Below are 20447 nucleotides of genomic sequence, written 5' to 3'. Positions count from 1 at the left end.
TTTTTCGTCGGAACATATTTGGCGGAATGCCTGTGATTGGATGGACTTCGTTCCGCCAATTCCGTATTGCGCACGTTCCGCGTCCATGGGATCGCACCATAATACGCAAGGAAGAAGAACATTTAATATGAATTCTGAAAAATTGTTTGTCATCATTTGCGCGTTATTGAATTCGTTAAACCAAAGTTTGTGTGCATTTAAAAAACAGGACATACGCCACAAGATTGCAAAGTTATATGCATTGTACAGAATTTCTGAAATAAATGAAAATAATAAAAAGAAACGAAACTATTGGGTGCGACCTATATTTAGCATTGAAAGAAGATTACAACAAGGTGCAAGTGAAAATCTTGTAAAGGAAATGCTTACTGAAGATACAGAAAAATATGTAGATTATTTTAGGATGGTACCTGAAATATATGAAGCATTATTGACATTGGTCAGACCGGTCATCATTAAACAACATGCTATTCATGAACCTATTTCGCCTGACACTAGACTCCAAATTACATTGCGCTATTTAGCATCAGAGGATAGTATGAAATCCCTCTCATATGCTTTCAGAGTTGCGCACAACACAATCTCAAAAATAATATCTGAGACTTGTGTTCACTGACTTCTGTCCGCGGATCAAGGTTAGGTTACACGTTACGGATAAAATGAAAACTTGCGGATCGAAATCGGCGGAACGAACGTAAAACTGGATCAACCAATCACAAGCGTTCCGCCAATTCCGCATTGCGCACGTTCCGCGTCCATGGGATCGCACCATAACCCCTTTTAAAAACGTCTTCAAGATATCTTGGAGACGTATGTTTAAAAGCGCTAAGTTTTTTAATAAACAATAATGTTGTGAATCAGGACCGATATATATTCAACAATTAAATTCGAAAAGGCCATATTTTAATATAATGTTTATTTGTATTAAAGTTATTTGCAATATATTTTTATTGAATAAGTATTAAAAATTTGTCTCATTAATGTTATTGTCTCTTTTATTTCTTTCGATAAAATCTTATGTTCGATTGACTGAGTATAACATTTAAAAATAATAAAGTATATCTAGTTTGTATAAATATCCATTTTAGTTGGCGCAATTTAATGTACTCATTACTTTTGTAGAAAAGATACTTTTGTAGGGAAAATAAAAATGTTTTTTCTTCAAATAAAATATTATATCTAAATAATTGAATTATATAATTCTTGATTGGATGGCGCTTATACTTGACGTCTTTTTACCTTTTTTAAAAAAGGTCATTTTTTAAGTACATAGAGACCAGAAATTTATTTCTTAAATTGATAATCCTGAAACCGAAGTTTTGCTTGCATGAGGTTTCTAATTTGATTCGGAATTTGTCCACACGTGTGACAAAAGGAATTAAATGAGTTAAATACCAAATACAAAAAATATATTGGCTAATAGAGAAGAATTCTGCTAATTGTAAGTATTTACAATAAATTGCTCTTTTATCAACAAATTCTCAAACCTATTTGGACATATGGTGTATAGGTTTGAGGTTATAGATATTGTTACGTGCCTAATCAAGAATGTTTAATAGACCTTAAATTCTAGATGCTTAAATATTAAAAAATTCTCAGTATACAATCTCTATCATGATAATAAGATGTACTCGGTATGTTTCTCTTCTAGACATCGTAGTTTCTCTGTCACCGAGCTGATGAGTTTTGTTCCACCGAAATAACCATTAATAGTCATTGAAGAGTATACATGCACTAAAAACTCACGATCTTGAGAACCAATTGATGACTCTATTTGAATCCAGTATTCACCTAGTTGTTTAATATCATTTGTAAAATCACCTTTCATACAGACTATCAGTATTTCTCTGAAGCATAGAGCCATCCGATTTGAATTATCTGTACAAATTGAACAAAACAATTATGATTAGTATTATATATATGTATATATTCCTTGGTAAAAGGTTTGACCATTTTAATATTGTATCTTTTCTGTGTATTAGCTATTAAGTGTTAACTATGATATACAATTTGTAAAAGTTTCTCTAGTACAATTCAATACAGTATCCATTTAGATCCAATATCCATTTAGAAAATAATAAAAGACAATTTTAACAAAATTTTTATTTTAACATAATATTTATGAAATTCCATCAATTAGATTAAAAGACACAGTAATGTCTCTCACCATGTTTACGTATAATAATATTTATATGAAACAACAGCGAAACGTTCATGACTATATACAAGTTACTCATAAGCAGATAAATAGAGTTTACATTTTCATAATTCAGCAATGGCTGAAATTATTTAATTCTAACTAATTTCAATAGATAGCGAGGGCTTAAATTATCTAACAAAAATGTTTTTAATTTATTTCTCATACGGAAATACTCCAATTTAAAAGCTATAAATTTTTAAGTAAGAAAAATAATGACATGTGACATTATAGCGTGACACTCTTGTTTTTAATATTAGAGAGCATATTTTAAGCTGAAAGGTATAATTATGTCATATTATATAACTGTAAACATATACGTATACAAATATGCTTTCTTTCCCACCCCCTCCTCCCTCCCTCTCCCTCTCTCTCTCTCTCTCTCTCTCCCTCCCTCCCTCCCTCCCTCCCTCCCTCCCTCCTGCTTTCCTCTCCCCCTCCTTTTCCTTTCGCTTGTGTGTTATCCATATAAAATTACTGTTTCAAAAAAGGTAAAAAGCAGCGCCAAATACGCACGTTTCTTGCCATAAAAAAGATTATATAAAAAATAAAGACCAATTTGTAGTTATAAGTAAAATATAATTATTTCAACATCAATGATTTTTATTTGACCGTGTCTGGCAACTTTTTTAATACGGAAAATTTATTGCGAAAAATATTACCCCAGCCAGAATTTGAACCTGGACCTCCCTTCTCTCTAGGCGGGCGTCTCAACCAATTCACCACCGAGGCATATAATAAATCCAGGTTCAAACCCTGGCTGGGGTAATATTTTTCGCAATAAATTTTCCGTATTATAAAAATTGCCAGACACGGTCAAATAAAAATCATTGATATTGTTAATTACTTCTGGCGACTTTGAAGAATATTTTTACTAGATAATTATTTCATTTGTGTTTATGCATTATTATAATAACCTCTGATATTTAAATTAGTATAATAATAATGACTAAGATGATGATGATAAGTTTTATTACATTATTCTTCATGTTTTTACTAAAATGCCCTTACCTTCAAAAATAGTTTCAGTTTTACACATGATATACAATTCTGCTTTATATCCTATTCTGTGGCAGATTTCGATACAAATTTTAAATAATATAAAATGATCTTAAAGCCAAACTGATGTATAAAAAATTAGTGTACCTAGGTTGCATTAAGATACATACAAACGTACATTATTATTATTAATGAATTATCTACCTTAATTATTCCTTAAGTATATAAAAATATAATCAGTGTAATTAGAAATGTATTTTAAGAATAAAATATTGTCACATTCAAAAATATGTTTCCAGTAAACACCAACTAACTGTCACATAACATCAATATTATAATTTTCTACGCAGCAATATAAATGTAATATAACACAATATGTGTTATATTGTGTTATATTACATTTATATTGTTGCGTAGAAAATTATAATATTGATATTATGTTATATTGTTGAGTGGAAAATTATGATATTATTATTATATAACTGTTAGTTGGTGTTTGCTAGGGTTTAGACAAAATTTCCATATTTGAAAAGAAATATATGTAAATTTAATAAATAATAAATTAATTATTATAATAAGTTATAAGTATATAGATACAGAAACTCTAAAGAGTTTTATCAGTGTATTTCTTTATCTTTATATAAATAACAATAATATTATAACTTATTAAATATTTTAAATATAATTTAATAAGTTGCACTCATCTGTAATATTGTTTAATAGTTGATCAGAATAGCCTTAATGTGACCTAAAAGTGCTAATTTTTTACGTTTAATTCAGTCTGAAGGTCGCTTTATATTTTAAAATTTGCATCTAAATTCGTTGCAGAATAGCGCAATTATATGTAATAAATTATTATTATTATACTAATATATAATTATACTAATATATAATTATATTTTATTTTATTGATAATTATAAATTAACGTTAGTTCTTTATATTAAATCTTGTATGAAAGCAACACTAATTGTGTTCTTATACATTTTATGTAAATGTTAATTTTGATCCACATTGGAAGAATTGTTAATATTTATATCACAAATATACATATATAATATATGAATGAATTTACCAATGCAGAATCCAGGAATGTATTTGCTAAGATGGAACAACTTATTAGGAACCATATTTTCCATATTAATAATTCTACACCAAGAAAACTTTTTTCTAGAAATACTATGAATGTTTCATTAGGTTAAATTCCTATAGCAATATTTACCTCAAAACCTGAAGATATCTATGAGCGATCGTCATATCTTGTCAAATCATTGACATATGTTAACACAGTGTCAACGTGGTATGATGATTCGAGATCCGAATAACTTAGTAAAGCGAGGAAATTTACGCGCACATGTGTGCAACTTGCCGAAGACGTCTGGCAGCAATCTGCCAAAATTACCTCCAAATGCCAGATTCTATAGTCGTTGGAAGCGAAATTTTCAGAAGCTCGTTCTTGTTTCCACTCGACATCCTTTAACTCCTTCGGTCTTGCGTAGTCAGACAGCTATTGCTTTAGAAAAGAGGAGACACTCTAAATCACCTCATCGATGGATGATCCATCCATGTAGTATGTTAAGGTGTGAGAATTGAAGACAACAGTTTTAACTCTTTTGTGGGTACTAGTATAATAGAGAAAGTTATTTCCGTAGGTTCTACTGGGATATGATAATGACTGTCACTTTTTTATATATTTTTGTGACTGCTCCATATATTACGTGCTTCTACAGACTTGGAAAAAATAGTAATTCTGAACGTTGGAATATTGTGTATCCAACCTATATCGTTTGTATCGTCGATATATTTCTGAATTTTATAACTGGATTTGTATCGCCTAATGGAAATGAGATCTTTCTTGATACCACTTTAGTAGCAAGGTGATTGCGCCTTTTTATATTCATTCTCACTGATTTATTATCCGTTTTTTTTTCTTTCCTTTAAATATACAAAAGTGAGTACTATATGTATTTAAACAGACGTTATGTGAAGGGATACTTTTTCGTTGATGTTATTAGCTCAGTACCATACATGTGGTTTTATCCAACACTTATTTTACCGCCTGGTCTACATTCAAATTCTGCATTACTTATCTTCGAAATTTTGCCTATCTTGAAATTAATTCGTATACCTACAGTACGACAAAATGTTCAACAGATCAATGCGGTATAACTCATAATCATATAAATATTGTATAAATATTAATTAATAGCTTATATTTTATAAATTAGATAATTTGAATTGTTTTGAATTTGTGTAATTAAAATATTAAGCTTTTCTCAATAGAGTTTTAGGATTTCTCAAGTTCAACATATAACAATATGGCTGATTATTTTAACATTATTAATTTTTCACTGGAGTAGCTGTATAACTTACATATTCCCCTATATCATCATGCATGTACAAGAGAAAACGATGGAAGTACGGTGATTTCTATAATTAATTTCATTTTTCTGAAACTTTATAAGATGCCCATAAAAAATTTTTCATATTTTATAGAAACATATATAATATACACATAAAGTATATCTATATGTTCTTCCTTTGTATAATCTTTGTTTGTATAGTATACAAAAAAGTACTAAAAAAACATTTTTTTAATTAAACAAATTTTTGCATTAATTTTTTAAATAAAAAGTGAAATAAAACTGAAAAAGAATTGCTCATATACAGATATAATTATATGTATACAATTATATACAATTTTATATAATCGTATATAATTATACATATATAATTATATACAGGATATTTATAAAAAGGATACAATATTTTAAAGTTTATTGTTAGTATAAACTTAAATAAATCAAAAAGTCTTAATAAACATATATCTGCATATCGGCTGTTTCTTAGATACTTTTATTTTTTGTTGAACTACTTTAAGTTTATTTTTATTATAATTTATTAGAAAAGTAACATAGTTAATGTGTTTTTTTTATTAGAGAACATATTCAAAATGACTCTTCCATGTCTGTGCAGGCCTTGCACCTCTCATAAGAAGAAATATATTCTCACGATCAATGTCCCCAGAGATGTAATGATTATTTTTTGTATATATATATATATATATATATATATATATATATATATATATATATATATATAAGATGACCTTGGTAACTTCGAAGCGCCTCCACCTGGACAAAAATATTATCGCTATTATGATAGCCCCCTTCGTACCATGAAATTTTGATTACACAAATCTTCTTCTGGGCCTTATAGATTCGAAGATATTTAAGGTCCTAATAGTTATTGCAGGGTGAGACAATAACTATTAGGACCTTAAATATCTTCGAATCTATAAGGCCCAGAAGAAGATTTGTGTAATCAAAATTTCATGGTACGAAGGGGGCTATCATAATAGCGATAATATTTTTGTACAGGTGGAGGCGCTTCGAAGTTACCAAGGTCATCTTAATTTTTTTAAATGGATCCGATATGTTTTTTTCCATAATATGATAGAGGAGCTCGATATAAGTTCAGAACTCACGACACAAGATCATTGAATAAGATTTAATGGAAAAAAAATCGATAAAAAGACATGCAACAACGGATTATTACAGCCTATACATCAATAACTCTTAACATTATTAAAAGAGCAAGCCAATCAATTATCGGAAGAATCCAGTCTTGCATCGATAATGATGGTCATCACTTCGAACATCTTTTGTAAACGTAAATTTCATTCAATAATAAAACTGTATTATCGATTTTTCTTTCCATTAAATTTTGTACAATGATCTTGTGTCGTGAGTTCTGAACTTGTTTCGAGCTCCTCTATCATATTATGGGGAAAAAACATATCGGACCCATTTTAAAAAATTAAGATGATCTTGATATCTCCGAAGCGCCTCCACCTGGACAAAAATATTATCGTTATTATGATAGCCCCCTTCATACCGTGGAATTTTGGTTACACAAATCTTCCTCTGGGCCTTATAGATTCGAAGATATTTAAGGTCCTAATAATTATTGCCCCACCCTGTATACATATACAATACAGGGTGTTCCATTTTAATCGATCACCCCTCGTAACTTTGCAGGGAGCAATCGTAGAGAAAAATGTTTCAGGCAAAAGTTGTACGGTTTTAAGGAGGGCATAAAATGGTGTCATGAATTTGACTTTGAATAGCTGCTTGAAGGTTACGTAAAGGTCACTTTCCATTTTTTTAATGGAACCCCTTATTGTTTATTATACTATCTTGTTCTACTAATTAATATGAACAATTTTTGTCCGAAACATTTTTATTTGCCTAATACTTTTTGAAAGTGACCTTTACGTAACCTTCAAGCAACTATTCAAGGTCAAATTAATGACACCATTTTATGTCCTCCTTAAAACCATACAACTTTTGCCTGAAACATTTTTCTCTACGATCGCTCCCTGCAAAGTTACGAGGGGTGATCGATTAAAATGGTACACCCTGTATATATTACAATGTATATATGTATGTATGTATAAACAGAGATTATACAAGACAAAGAAAACATGTATATATAGAAATATTTTACAAATAAAATAGCGAATCTATTACCTTAAGTTGATTGTATTGGATAACAAACAAATGTTAAAACGTCTACAATTTGGAATAAATAAATATTATTGATGATAAGATTTACGCAAAACTAATTGCGTTTTTACGCCCTTATATATTTAGTTTGTGATATTTTTGAGATTTTAATTTATTTACTTTTATTTTAGAAATAATTTTGTATACTTATATGTTTTAATGAAAAATTTTTTACTAGGTTCTGTTGGAAGTATTTAGCTGACAAGACTATAAAATCGGAGAAAGTAAGATAAAATTATTGAAAATATACAAAATGTATCTCAAAGAAAATTATAATTTTTCTTATGAAATTCAATATAATATTGTAAAAAATAAGGAAAGTTAAAGCATTTTTGCTGCTAAAAAGTAATAGAAAAACTATAAATATTAGAGATTACCAAATTTAGCTAACAATAGAAACTATATTACTTTTTAATGAAAATGACTTCACTTAATATTTACTTAAATATTGATAAAATTGTATTAAAATTATACTAAAAATCTCAATTAAGAGATATTTTTAAATAAATTTCAGAAAAATTCTATTACATTTAAATACTTCCATCAGGGGACTTATATCAAATATGCATATTAGCAAAATTTCATTATATTTAAATATATTCACCAGAGGGTTTATATTAAACATTATTAAAAAATGTATTATCCTTCTATTTATATGTATAGTAGAATAATTTCAGAGTTCAGATGCATATTATTTTTCGACAAAACTTCATGATAAGTCTGACTGGGAAGAGTATTTAGTATTTGTGCATATTGGTGTGAGTAATTTGATCGGCTCTAATTTTATGGAATTTAATCAGTTTGGTACTTTGGATACAGTAATAAGATGCATACTTCTACTCTTGGGAAAAGGCTACATAATTTACCTGATTGGTATTAAGTAGTTTCTTGCTAAATTTATAAGAATTTTAATATTGTAGTATATAGCAAATTCTTCCAGTAAATTTTTTTATTAAAATAATGTTATTTTTTAGTTGTATTGTACAAATGTAAATAAAATCAAAATTAGCATAATAAGAAAACTCTTGTAATTGCAGTTACGATCCTACAACTCTTGGAATCATCGGCAAAACCAAAGCTCAAATATCAACAAACCATGCACGAAGTGAAAGAATACATTCGTCAGAATAAACTTCCATTATATTTACAAGACAAATTAATTTTCTATTATAAATATCGTTACCCAGACAATTTATTCAAGGAGAATATTATATCTGACACTCTTTCGGGTTAGTTGAAAGCAAAGAGAATGGAATAAAAAGACTAAATTATTAGCTAACAACTAGGTAGATGCTAAGAAAATATACATATATTCCTCTATAATGTTTTTCCACACTCTCTTAGACCACTTAAATGAAGAAATTCTATTCCAAAGCTGCCCAAAATTGCTAGATATCACAATTCTTCATAATTTACCCCGCAATATCCTTGGTAATTTAACAAGTAATTAATCTTTTCTTATATTAATAACAATAATACTTATTGTTATTGCCATGATTGAAAGAAAGTAAGGTGTGTGTGCTACTAAGCATCTTTCTGAACAACCATTCAAATTTTGTTGTAGTGACTACCATTTTGTAGCAACAAATTAATCTGATATACAGGGTGTACACTAATTTGCGTCCGCTATTTATAAAGTAATATTTCTTATGAAAAACTAAGCTTCATTATGCTTCATTATGCTTCATAAAGTAGTTATTATTAACAATAAGCAGGGTTGGAAAAGTTACTTTATAAAAGTAACTCGTTACCGTTAACGTTTTTTTTCTGAAAAGTAACTCGTTACCGTTACTCGTTCCCAGATAGTACACATAGTTCTATGAAAATTTTTCTGGTGTACAAATATTCTTAATTTCAGAATATTCGAATCGAATATTCTACAGGGTGCTGAAAACTAACATAAGTGCCATAAATTTGTGTGATGAAAGAATAGACGAGTACAAGCATTTTAAGTATAGGAACCATGGGTCGGCGACGTTTTATTACGGCGTGAAGGGCGTTTAATTGAATCGTCACAACGTCTGCGATGCAATGATTTTATTTCGTCAATTTGATATATATATTTACAATAACTGTTCAAAGTTATGACCTCCAACGTTCCGACAAGAGTCACAGCGACGGAGCAATGACTGCCGCGTTTTTTGCAATATTCCACGCATGCGTCGGATGGTTTCAGATGCCTCTACGATGTGAGCGACCAGATCCTCCTCGGATTCGACTTGTTCAGAATAAATCATATTTTTCATTGCACCCCAGAAAAAGAAGTCGAGAGGCGTTAAATCTGATGACCTTGCAGGCCATGTCACAGGTCCACCCCGTCCGATCCACCTGCATTGCAGGAGTTGTGACGATTCAATTAAACGTCCGTCACGCCGTAATAAAACATCACCGACCCATGGTTCCTGTACTTAAAATGCTTGTACTCGTCTATTTTTTCATCACACAAATTTATGGCACTTATGTTAGTTTTTAGCATCCTGTATAAATATATTATATATGTATAGATTATTACAATTAGAAATTGTATATTCATAACAAAGAAGAACGGTTTTAGAATATTCGTCGAGAATGTCTTTGGAATATTTGTTCAGAATAATTTTTTAATATTTATTGAGTTTATATATTGCACATTGTTTATTGTGTAATACACTTACCTTATGCAAGAGGCAGTGAAACTTATGATCATACCATGTGTAACCAACACGCTATATTCAATAGATTATTCTATTCACATTCGAAAACGATTTACAGTAGTGCCAGTCAAATGTTCTATGAACATAAGATAAATATGTGTACATATAAGAATGACCTATGGAATGTTCCAAATATTCTTGAAGAATATTCTTAAAATGTTCATAGGAGTGTCTTGTGCTATCTGGGTTATTGATTGAAAATAGTAACTTGTTACCGTTACTGTTACTAAAAAACTAACGAGTCGTTACTATTTTCGTTACTTTTTCTTGACATTAGTAAATACAATTAAATACAAGTAAATACAAGTTTCTGTGGCAAATACATATAAACAGAAGATATAAGTAAAATTATATCCTCTAGTAAAAGAATAAGGTGAGTATAAGGATAATAATTTTCTTACCAAATTTTACCAAAATGGTTTTGTTCAAATTAGGAGCCAAAAGTTACAATGATGCCACCTGTGGATAAGCAACGTCACTAACATAAGACTCTCTAGCTGTAACGTACAGCAGTACGCTTGATTCACATCGTTACATATGTTCTTGAAGTATCTTACAGAATAAAATTCAATACCTTAATCATAATCTTAAGATCAAAGTTATTTACTCCTCTGCAGCATTTTGCTAACAGGTTATGGGCCCAGGCTCGAGATTGATTTTGATACTTGGTAGTCTTCCAGACTCATATAACAGTCTAATGAATGCAGTCGAGAGCAGACCGGAAGAGGATTTAACCTTTAGTCTGGTAAAAAGGAAGCTCATCGATGAATATTGCAGAAGAATAAGCAATTCCGCTGGAGCGAGTAAAATAAAGGACAAAGTTTTAAAGACACGAGACAGTGGAAAATAAACGAAACCACGACAGGATCTTGCAGAATGTTTCTTCTGCAAAAGGAAAGGGCATATAAAGAAGGATTGCAGAAAATACAAAGCTTGGAAAGATAAGAACGAAAATTTGAATACAGCAACCGCGGGTTAGGACGATAAGGATAATCTTTGTTTTAGCACAAACAATAAAGATGACTCAAGGAAATCATGGTACATTGATTCCAGGGCCACAAGTCATATGACAAATAGCAGAGAGTTCTTCGACAAGACGTTCACAAGTGTGGAAGATAAAGTTACGGTAGCAAATGGAAAGGAAGCTAAAATAATAGGTATAGGATCAGGAAGGATTAAATGTTATAACGGAAATGCTATGAAGACAATTACATTGAAAAATGTCCTATACATACCAGATTTACACAGTAATTACACTATCAGTAAAGAAAATTACAGAAAATGGATACAATAGAATTTAAGAAGGAAATATGCAACATACTGAAAGATAAGAAGAAAATTGTTACAGCCAAAGTCATAGGAAACTTATAATATAGACTCAGGATGGAACATAAAGCTTTATCATCAATGAGGACACATTCAGATAAATGTATTCATACATGGCATAAGAAGCTAGGACATAGGGACCCGGACGCGATAAGGAAGCTAGCAAAAGAAGACCTGGCATATGGAATTACACTACAGGACTGCGGAATTAAAGAAGCATGTAAGATCTGTATCCAAAGTATAGCACTCCCCACGTAACAATTCGACATCTTTTAAACGTCTAAAGGACGTCCCGTTCGTCATGCACGGACATCCGTATGATGTGAGGAAGACGTCCAGTAGACATCTTTTGTACGTACAATGTACCGCCCAAAGACATCTAGTAGACATCGTTCGTACATACAGTCCATCGCCCGAAGACGTCCAGTAGACATCGTCAGTACGTACATTGTACCGTCCAAAGATGTTGACGCGTCATTCTAACGACATTTATAGGACGTCTTTGGGTCCAATGGCTGCGTTTAGCAGAAAAATCTGTCTTGCAATTGTTGTAACAATCCTGAATCTGATACTCTAAGATTTAGCAATTAAGAACATACACCAATCAGATTCATAAATTTTATAATTGTAAAACAGCTTTTTGTGCTACACAGCAAATGTATCCAATAAATGTTACATTCTTCTAGGATATACAATCGATTTAATGTAGACGTCAATTTTATACATATTTGTATAATATATGTATATGTTTGATTTAAAAAATTTTATATACATTTTGTATATAAAAATTTTTTATATAAAAATTTATTTGTATAAACATTTTTATATACATTTTTATATACTGATTATACATAAAAATTTTTTTACCGGGGTCAGTTATACATTTAATGATAAAAAGACATTTTTCAGAACTATTATCCAAACATCAGTAGTACAAATATATAAAATAATCTCATCCACACTACTATTCTTTAAAAGAATTACAATGTAAAAAATTGTATTTAATAGAAAATCAGACGTATTGACGATATACTTTGGACATCCCTAAAATGTCTGCGTAAATAGCCTTATTATTGGATGTCCAAACGACGTCCTTGAGACGTATTTTAGACATCCGTCGACATAAACGGGACGTCACATAAACGGGACTTTTCAAGACATATTTCGGACATCCAAAGGACGTCGAATTGTTGCATGGGTCTGGATGTTTTTGTAATGCGCGCGACTCGTGCATGATGTTGCCATGTAGACACACAGGTGGCGGAGCAGAGGGAAGGAGCGAGAGAGAAAGAAAAGAGATGTACAGAAAGCGAGGGAACGGCGTGCGTGTTTGTAACAACGAGCTGTTTCAATAAAAATATAATTATTACGCTACAAAGGAAAGATGAGTAAGAAATCTTTTCCAAAGGTGTCGAGTAGATTTAATAAGTAGAAAATAAAATTGACGTCTACATTAAATCGAGTAGACAAACAAAGGATATCTTGGAGATCGTACACAGTGACGTTTGCGGTCCCATGCAAACCATTACGCCAGGTGGAAAAAGATATGTTATGACAATAATCGACTATTATAGCGGCTACACAGAAATAATTTTACTAGCGCACAAATTGGAGGTCTTCAAATATATCAAAGAGTTTACCGAAGCAGTCAAGACAAAATTCAACAGAAAACCCAAGATATTGAGGTCTGATCGCGGCAAAGAATACGTGAACGAACAAACGGCGGATTACCTTAAGGAGGAGGGTATCAAAATGGAACTTACAGCACCTTTTTCACCACAATAAAACGGTAAGGTGGAAAGAAAGAACACGTACTTGATTGAAATGGCTAGATGCATGATTATTGACAGTGGTCTGGCAAAAAAATACTGGGGTGAAGCTATAGTTACGGTTAATTATTTGCAAAATAAATTGCTCATCAAATCTAAAGACAAAACACCATACGAAAAATGGCATTCATAGAAACCACATTTAAAGGACACGTACACTTTCGGATGCATGGCATATGTAAAGGTTCCAGATGAGTTAAGGCGAAAATTAGATAATAAAGCGAAGAAATTACATTTCGTAGGGTATAGTGAGCAGTCAAAAGCATTCAGATTACTAGATAAAGAAACAAGCAAGATTATCATCAGTAGAAATGTAATATTTCTGGACGGCAAACAAACAGGAGGAGCATAGCAAAGAAAAGTGTTGGTAAAAGCAGAAAGCGACATCTTCAGTCGAGAGTAAGCAGCTTCATCTGTGTGGTAGAGTAAAATGTATGTGTGGCACTGTACGCATGTAAGAATCTGACTGAAGCGTTTGTCTTTGATAAAAGAAAAGAGAAATTGTCAGGTAATGATTAAATAAATATTTTGTTAACAGATTGCGTTTATAGAAAGAAAAATATATAACTATTATATATATATATAAAAATTATATATATTGTTACAGTTAAGTCAAGCGCCTGCTTTAATTATATGTGCAATTGGTGTGCTGGTTTTCCTTTTATTTTCATCAGAGGTTACGATAAAGTATAATAAACATTTTCGCGGATAATACAAGAAAAGAATCAATTCATTACAAAATCCTAAGTCCACAACAAGTTATGGGCCCAGGTAGATACGCAAAAGAATTGATTTGACTTGAATGAGTAATCTAACCTTAAAAGCACACACCAATTGCACACGAAGATATGGATACAAAATTGAGTCTGGAAAAGTTGGTTGAGTCTGGAGAAGGACATGGAAAATCCAACTACGTATCCTGGAGATTCAAGCTCAACTTGTTGCTGCGTATGAAAAATTTATTAAAAGTCGCAAATGGTGAAGAACTAAAGCCGTCTGTCGCGGATGAAGGAGTAAATAATTGGCTTAAGAAGGATATAGAGGCTCAAACAATTATTGGCCTAAACGTTGACGAGAAAATTGCATTAAAAATCACAACATGCAATTCTGCTGCGGAAATGATTGGAAGACTGGAACAGCTTTATGGTCAGAAAAGTCAAAAGTCTACAGCAATGCTACAACAACAATTTTTCAGCTACAAGTATAATGAGTCGAAGTCAGTTGCAGAAAATTGTCTACAAATAGATGGACTGGCGCAGGAATTACGTTCAAATGGTGAAGAAATTAAGGACAGCTGGATAATGTCAAGAATTTTAAATTCTCTGCCAGCGAAATTTGATTATTTTCATGCTGCTTGGGAGTCAGTTGCAGAAACCGAGAAAACTCTTCAAAATTTGCGTGATCGTCTTCAGCAAGAGGAAATAAGACTTCATGGTCGTGAGTCAGAGAATGTCAAAAATGCATTGGTCGGGAAGTCTGAAAAGTTCAGGAAGGATCAGCATAAGAAAAGTCAGATGATGTCAAAGAAGAAGTCAGAACATTCGGGCACGAGTCAGCAGAAACAGGCAGGTCAATTTGATAATAAATGCTTTAAATGCGGTGAAGCTGGACATGTAAAGCGTGAATGTACAAATAAACCCTGTTCTGAGTATCTTGAATACTGCAAGAAAAATTACAACTGTAATTACTGTCATAAAAAGGGTCACTTTGCAAATGAATGTTACAAGAAGTCAAGTAATGATCAGAGTAAAGTAAAATCTTTCGTCTCAGTTGCATTGTCGTCAACTCTTCTGGAAAACTTATCAAATAAACAAGAGATATGGATCAAAGACAGTGGTGCAACGCATCACCTGACTGGGAATTTGAAATGGTTGTCAAATGTACGATCCTTGGATATACCGATTCTAGTTGAAATTGGAGATTCAACGAAACTGCAAGGCGTATCATTTGGTGATGTTCAGCTGCATGCTCATGATGGCAAGAATTGGTATCCTATTGTATTGAAGAATGTCTTGTTCGTTCCAGATCTCACGTTTAACCTATTTTCTGTCACAACTGTACTTGATAAAGGTTACACACAGCAAGCTACAGCAGAAAAGTCACTGATCATGGAAGGAGAAAAGGTTGTTTTAGTAGCTAGAAGGACTGGAGGATTGTTTCAAATGATGTTTCGTTCAATGGAGCAGTATAGTTTGCCAGCAGTAAGTTTAAAACTTTGGCATGAAAGATTGGCGCATCAAAATATTCGTCATGTGAAAGATATACTGAAAAGAAATGACATTCGCTATATTGATGACTGGAAAGAAAATGTCTGCAAAGGATGTGCATATGGAAAACAACACAAGGTGTCTCATCCAAAGAATGATGTCATTGCTAAAGCTCCTCTTGACAGAGTACATGTTGATCTAGGGGAAATGAATGTTAAATCTCTTGGTGGTGCAAAATACTTTCTATTATTCAAAGATGATTTCAGTCGTTTTCGGACAGTCTACTTTCTGAAGCAAAAGTCAGAAGCAGTGGACAAGTTGAATATATACTTGAACTTAGTTGAGAATCAATTTGGAAGGAGAGTGAAATTTCTGATGTCAGATAATGGAAAGGAGATTAAAAATATCAGGAGTAAAAGTATTTTCGAACAGCTTGGCATATTTAATGAGCGATCAGTCACCTATACACCACAACAAAATGGTCGAATCGAACGAGAAATGCGTACTATGGTGGAAGCAGCACGAGCGGAAATATATGCTGAAGATCTTGGACCATCTTTGTGGGCAGAAGCACTCAACTACTCAGTCTTTACAATAAATCAAACTGGAAACAGTAATACTGTCGGTAAAACGCCTGCTGAATTATGGTTTGGTCGTCAAATCAGTCTGAAATCCATGAAAAGTTTTGGTTGTGAATGTTATATGATGATACCAGATCACCAACGTCAGAAACTTGACAGGAAGAGCAAGAAAGGAATCTTTGTCGGGTATGATATCGAAGAACATGGATATAGAATCTATTTGCCAAGTGAACGACACGTCGAGGTCTCATTAATGTATTATTTGATGAGAAAATTGGTCCAGAACACGGGTACATAGAGGTAAATTGCAAAGGTAGTGAACAGAATCAAGACAGAATAGAAGCTGAAAATGAAGAATCATCTGAATCTGAATCTGAATCTGGATTGAAGGACGACGAACAAAGTAAGGAGGAGTACTTCGAAAGCTGTGAAAGTGATCAGTCAGACCCAAGTCAAGAAGCCAGTAAAGCAAATGAGAACATGTCAAGATACAGTCTGCGAAATCGTCAGGATATCAAGCCTCATCCACAGTAACTATGCTATGATTAGTGAAGTTGAAGATATTTCAGTCAAGGATGCATTGAAAGATTCTGGATGGAGAAAAGCGATGCAAGATGAAATTGATGCACTGAATCAGATGGAAGCGTGGGAGCTAGTAGACTTACCTAAAGGTCGAAAGCCATTAACATGTAAATGGATCTTACGTGAGAAAGCAGATGGACGGTTGAAAGCACGTGTTGTTGCTCGAGGTTTTGATCAAATTCAAGGAATTGATTACAAAGAAACTTTTGCTCCAGTTGCCAGATATCCCAGCATTCGACTACTATTAAGCCATGCTGCAAATAAAAGACTGAAGATCCATACTTTCGACATAAACACAGCATTTCTAAATGGAAAGTTGTCAGAGGAAATATTTATGCTGCAGCCAGAAGGTTTTGAGGATGACTCTGGAAAAGTCTGTAGACTAAAGAGAAGCCTATATGGGCTGAAACAAGCTTCAAAGGATTAGAATGCTATATTCACCAAAACCTTAAAAAGGCTGGGACTTAAAGACACTGATGATGATCCATGCATTTTCTATAACAAAGACAGGTCAGTTATACTTGGAATATTTGTGGATGACGGAATTGTGATTGGTCAGGATGAAGAGGTGATAAAGCAAGTACTGTCTGAACTAGCAGAAAACTTCAATATGAAATCTACAGGTCCTGAGGAAAGGAAATTATTCTATCTTGGAATGGAAATTCATCTAAAAGAAAATGGTATATTAGTCACACAACAAAGGTATGCACGTAAAGTGCTAGCTCGTTTTGGTTTTGAAGAGGCATACTCAGTTTCAACACCCATTGAACCAGGAATGATGACTGAAGACCAAGTAAATGACAGACCACTCAAGGATAAGCAATATCGTGAAGCCATTGGAAGTCTGCTGTACTTATCAACTATATCGAGACCAGACATTAGCTTCACTGTGAACTACTTAAGCCGTCAAGTCAGTGATCCTAGAAACAGCCATTGGAAGATGATTGAACGTGTTCTCAGATATCTAAAGGGAACAGCGCACTTTGGAATATTTTTTGGTGGAAAGGCAAAATTGAAGGCATATACAGACTCAAACTATGGTGGCACAGAATCAGACATGATCTCAACTAGCGGAGTTCTAGTCGACAATGGAGGTCCTATTGTCTGGATGGCTCAGAAGCAGTCAGTAGTTTCTATTTCATCGGCGGAAGCAGAATATCGTGCAGCAGTCAGTGGCGTACAAGAAGTTAGCTGGATTCGCAGAATAATGAAGGAACTAGGAATCAATCTTATGACTGAACCAACCGACTTGTTCATCGACAATCAGGCAGCTATTCACATGCTCGAAAATACAGAAGAAGGAAAGGTGACAAAAGGGAAGAAGCATGTCGAAATACGTCGCAAGTTCGTAAATCATCATATTGGAAAGACTGTGCGTCTAGTCTACTTACATACTAAACAGCAAATTGCTTTTTACCAAAGCCTTAAGTAAGAAAATATTCAAAGATCTACGTCTGAAGCTGCTTAAGGAGGAGTGTTGGTAAAAGCAGAAAGCGACATCTTCAGTCGAGAGTAAGCAGCTTCATCTGTGTGGTAGAGTAAAATGTATGTGTGGCACTGTACGCATGTAAGAATCTGACTGAAGCGTTTGTCTTTGATAAAAGAAAAGAGAAATTGTCAGGTAATGATTAAATAAATATTTTGTTAACAGATTGCGTTTATAGAAAGAAAAATATATAACATTATATGTATTGTTACAGTTAAGTCAAGCGCCTGCTTTAATTATATGTGCAATTGGTGTGCTTGTTTTCCTTTTATTTTCATCAGAGGTTACGATAAAGTATAATAAACATTTTCACGGATAATACAAGGAAAGAATCAATTCATTACAAAATCCTAAGTCCACAACAAAAAGGAATTTGAAACTTCAGATGAAGAAATGGAAATCATCCGAAAATTAAAACAGGCAACTAAGGAAGATGAAAGGAAAGAAGAGAAAGAAAAGGAAGAAGAAGAAGAAAACAAAGAGAACGAGATAGAACAGTCAACAGAAGAACCAGGCATAACAGAAACAAAATCTTTTACATCTTGGTGAAAACGTTCACCTTGCTCCTCCGAAATTATAATTTCAAGGGAAACTTAGGGACTTACTCGGAGGAGCAAGGTGAACGTTTTCACCAAGATGTAAAAGATTTTGAGCGACGTTATCAAGGGCAGCAGTGTAGCGAAACCATGATGGGAGACTATATTTGGGAACTTCTGCGACAGAGTGAGGCTGACAAGTTGAAATGATAAAGTTGCAAATCAGTGCATTTTAAACCAACTGTTAAAATGCAAAAATTAAACGCAATTTAATATTTGCAGTCTGTAAAATGGTTACTTGTTTTCCAATGTTTTTTTGTTGTCATCACAAAACATACATCTCATACTTTTGAACATTCCCGGTCTGTTCGTCAGGCGCTGGAAGCACCCAGATAACAAAATGCCTGCTAAGTAGGTTCACGCTGCATGCACGTCCTGCGAATAATTTGCTCGGCGTGAATTCATGGTGCTAGACAGATGCGTCCTCAAATGATGCTCATATGACTCGCACGCGTGAGTGTCGTATACGTGCGGGTTATATGAGTATCAATTGTTCTCACGTTATACTCTACATTTTAATATACAGAGTGTCTGATGCAAAAGTAGCCACCTTGAAAATAGTGGTAGATTGTGTTAAACTAAGGAGAAATATCATGTACCGCGGTACAAAGTAACAATAGTTATCGAGTAATAAATTTACACGTTTGAGCAAATGAGGATGCAGGAGACGGTAGGCCGGATTCGGAAGGCATTTAAGAAAATCGATCGATGAGCGGGAGGTGGAGCGACGCGCGAGGTACTATATTTATGTTTCGGGCATGAAGAATAGAGATAAGGAGACCGAACTGACACGGAAAAATGTTCGAGAAACACGGCCAAATTGGTCGCTGGACTCTAATTTACTAATGCTCCGCTAGATGGCGCCTCCGTTTGACGGGACCTAAAGTCACTAGATATATATCTAGTGACTTTAACGGGACCCACACGTACACGCACCGGCGGCTATGTAAAGCCCGCTGCAGACGATGCTATTTTTCCTGCTGGATTGCTTGCAATTTAGTAAATTACTATCATTGCACCACTCAGCATTCAGGATTCCTAGTAATTTACTAAATTGCAAGCAATTCAGCAGGAAAAATAGCATCGTCTGCAGCGGGCTTAAGTGTGTGGAAGCAGGCGAGACCGGCGACAGCGCACAAATACATGCACGATTTTAACTCTCCCCACCACGCTCCACCCTGCAATCTCTCCTCCTCCTCAACTCTAAGCCAATAGCCATCGGGTACCTTCAGATTGCAGTGCCATCTATTGGTACCTAAAGATACAACCATCGGGGATCGGTTTGGGTCGCGTGTCCCGAACATACAGTTCGGTCTCCTTATACATATGAAACAACATATGAAAGTCACTAGGAGCGAGGTCTGCTGAATAAGGTGGATGAATAA

General features: G+C 33.3%; 1 protein-coding gene across 1 annotated transcript in view; it reads left to right on the top strand.

Annotated features, from left to right (window-relative positions):
- Positions 1-5108: 5108 nt before the first annotated feature.
- The window catches only part of LOC105557269 (potassium/sodium hyperpolarization-activated cyclic nucleotide-gated channel 1-like), a 24368-nt gene continuing 9029 nt past the window's right edge, over positions 5109-20447 (top strand). The window contains exons 1-5 of the mRNA XM_012004463.1: positions 5109-5357; positions 5478-5612; positions 8440-8635; positions 8800-8991; positions 9107-9205. Of these exons, the coding sequence (XP_011859853.1) occupies positions 5157-5357; positions 5478-5612; positions 8440-8635; positions 8800-8991; positions 9107-9205 (823 nt within the window). The 5' untranslated portion in view covers positions 5109-5156. The remainder of the gene's footprint in view (positions 5358-5477; positions 5613-8439; positions 8636-8799; positions 8992-9106; positions 9206-20447) is intronic.

This window comes from Vollenhovia emeryi, unplaced genomic scaffold (assembly GCF_000949405.1).
Source record: "Vollenhovia emeryi isolate VEMERY1.0 unplaced genomic scaffold, V.emery_V1.0 DF939536.1, whole genome shotgun sequence".
Taxonomy (NCBI): domain Eukaryota; kingdom Metazoa; phylum Arthropoda; class Insecta; order Hymenoptera; family Formicidae; genus Vollenhovia; species Vollenhovia emeryi.
This window is presented reverse-complemented; position numbering and strand designations above follow the sequence as displayed.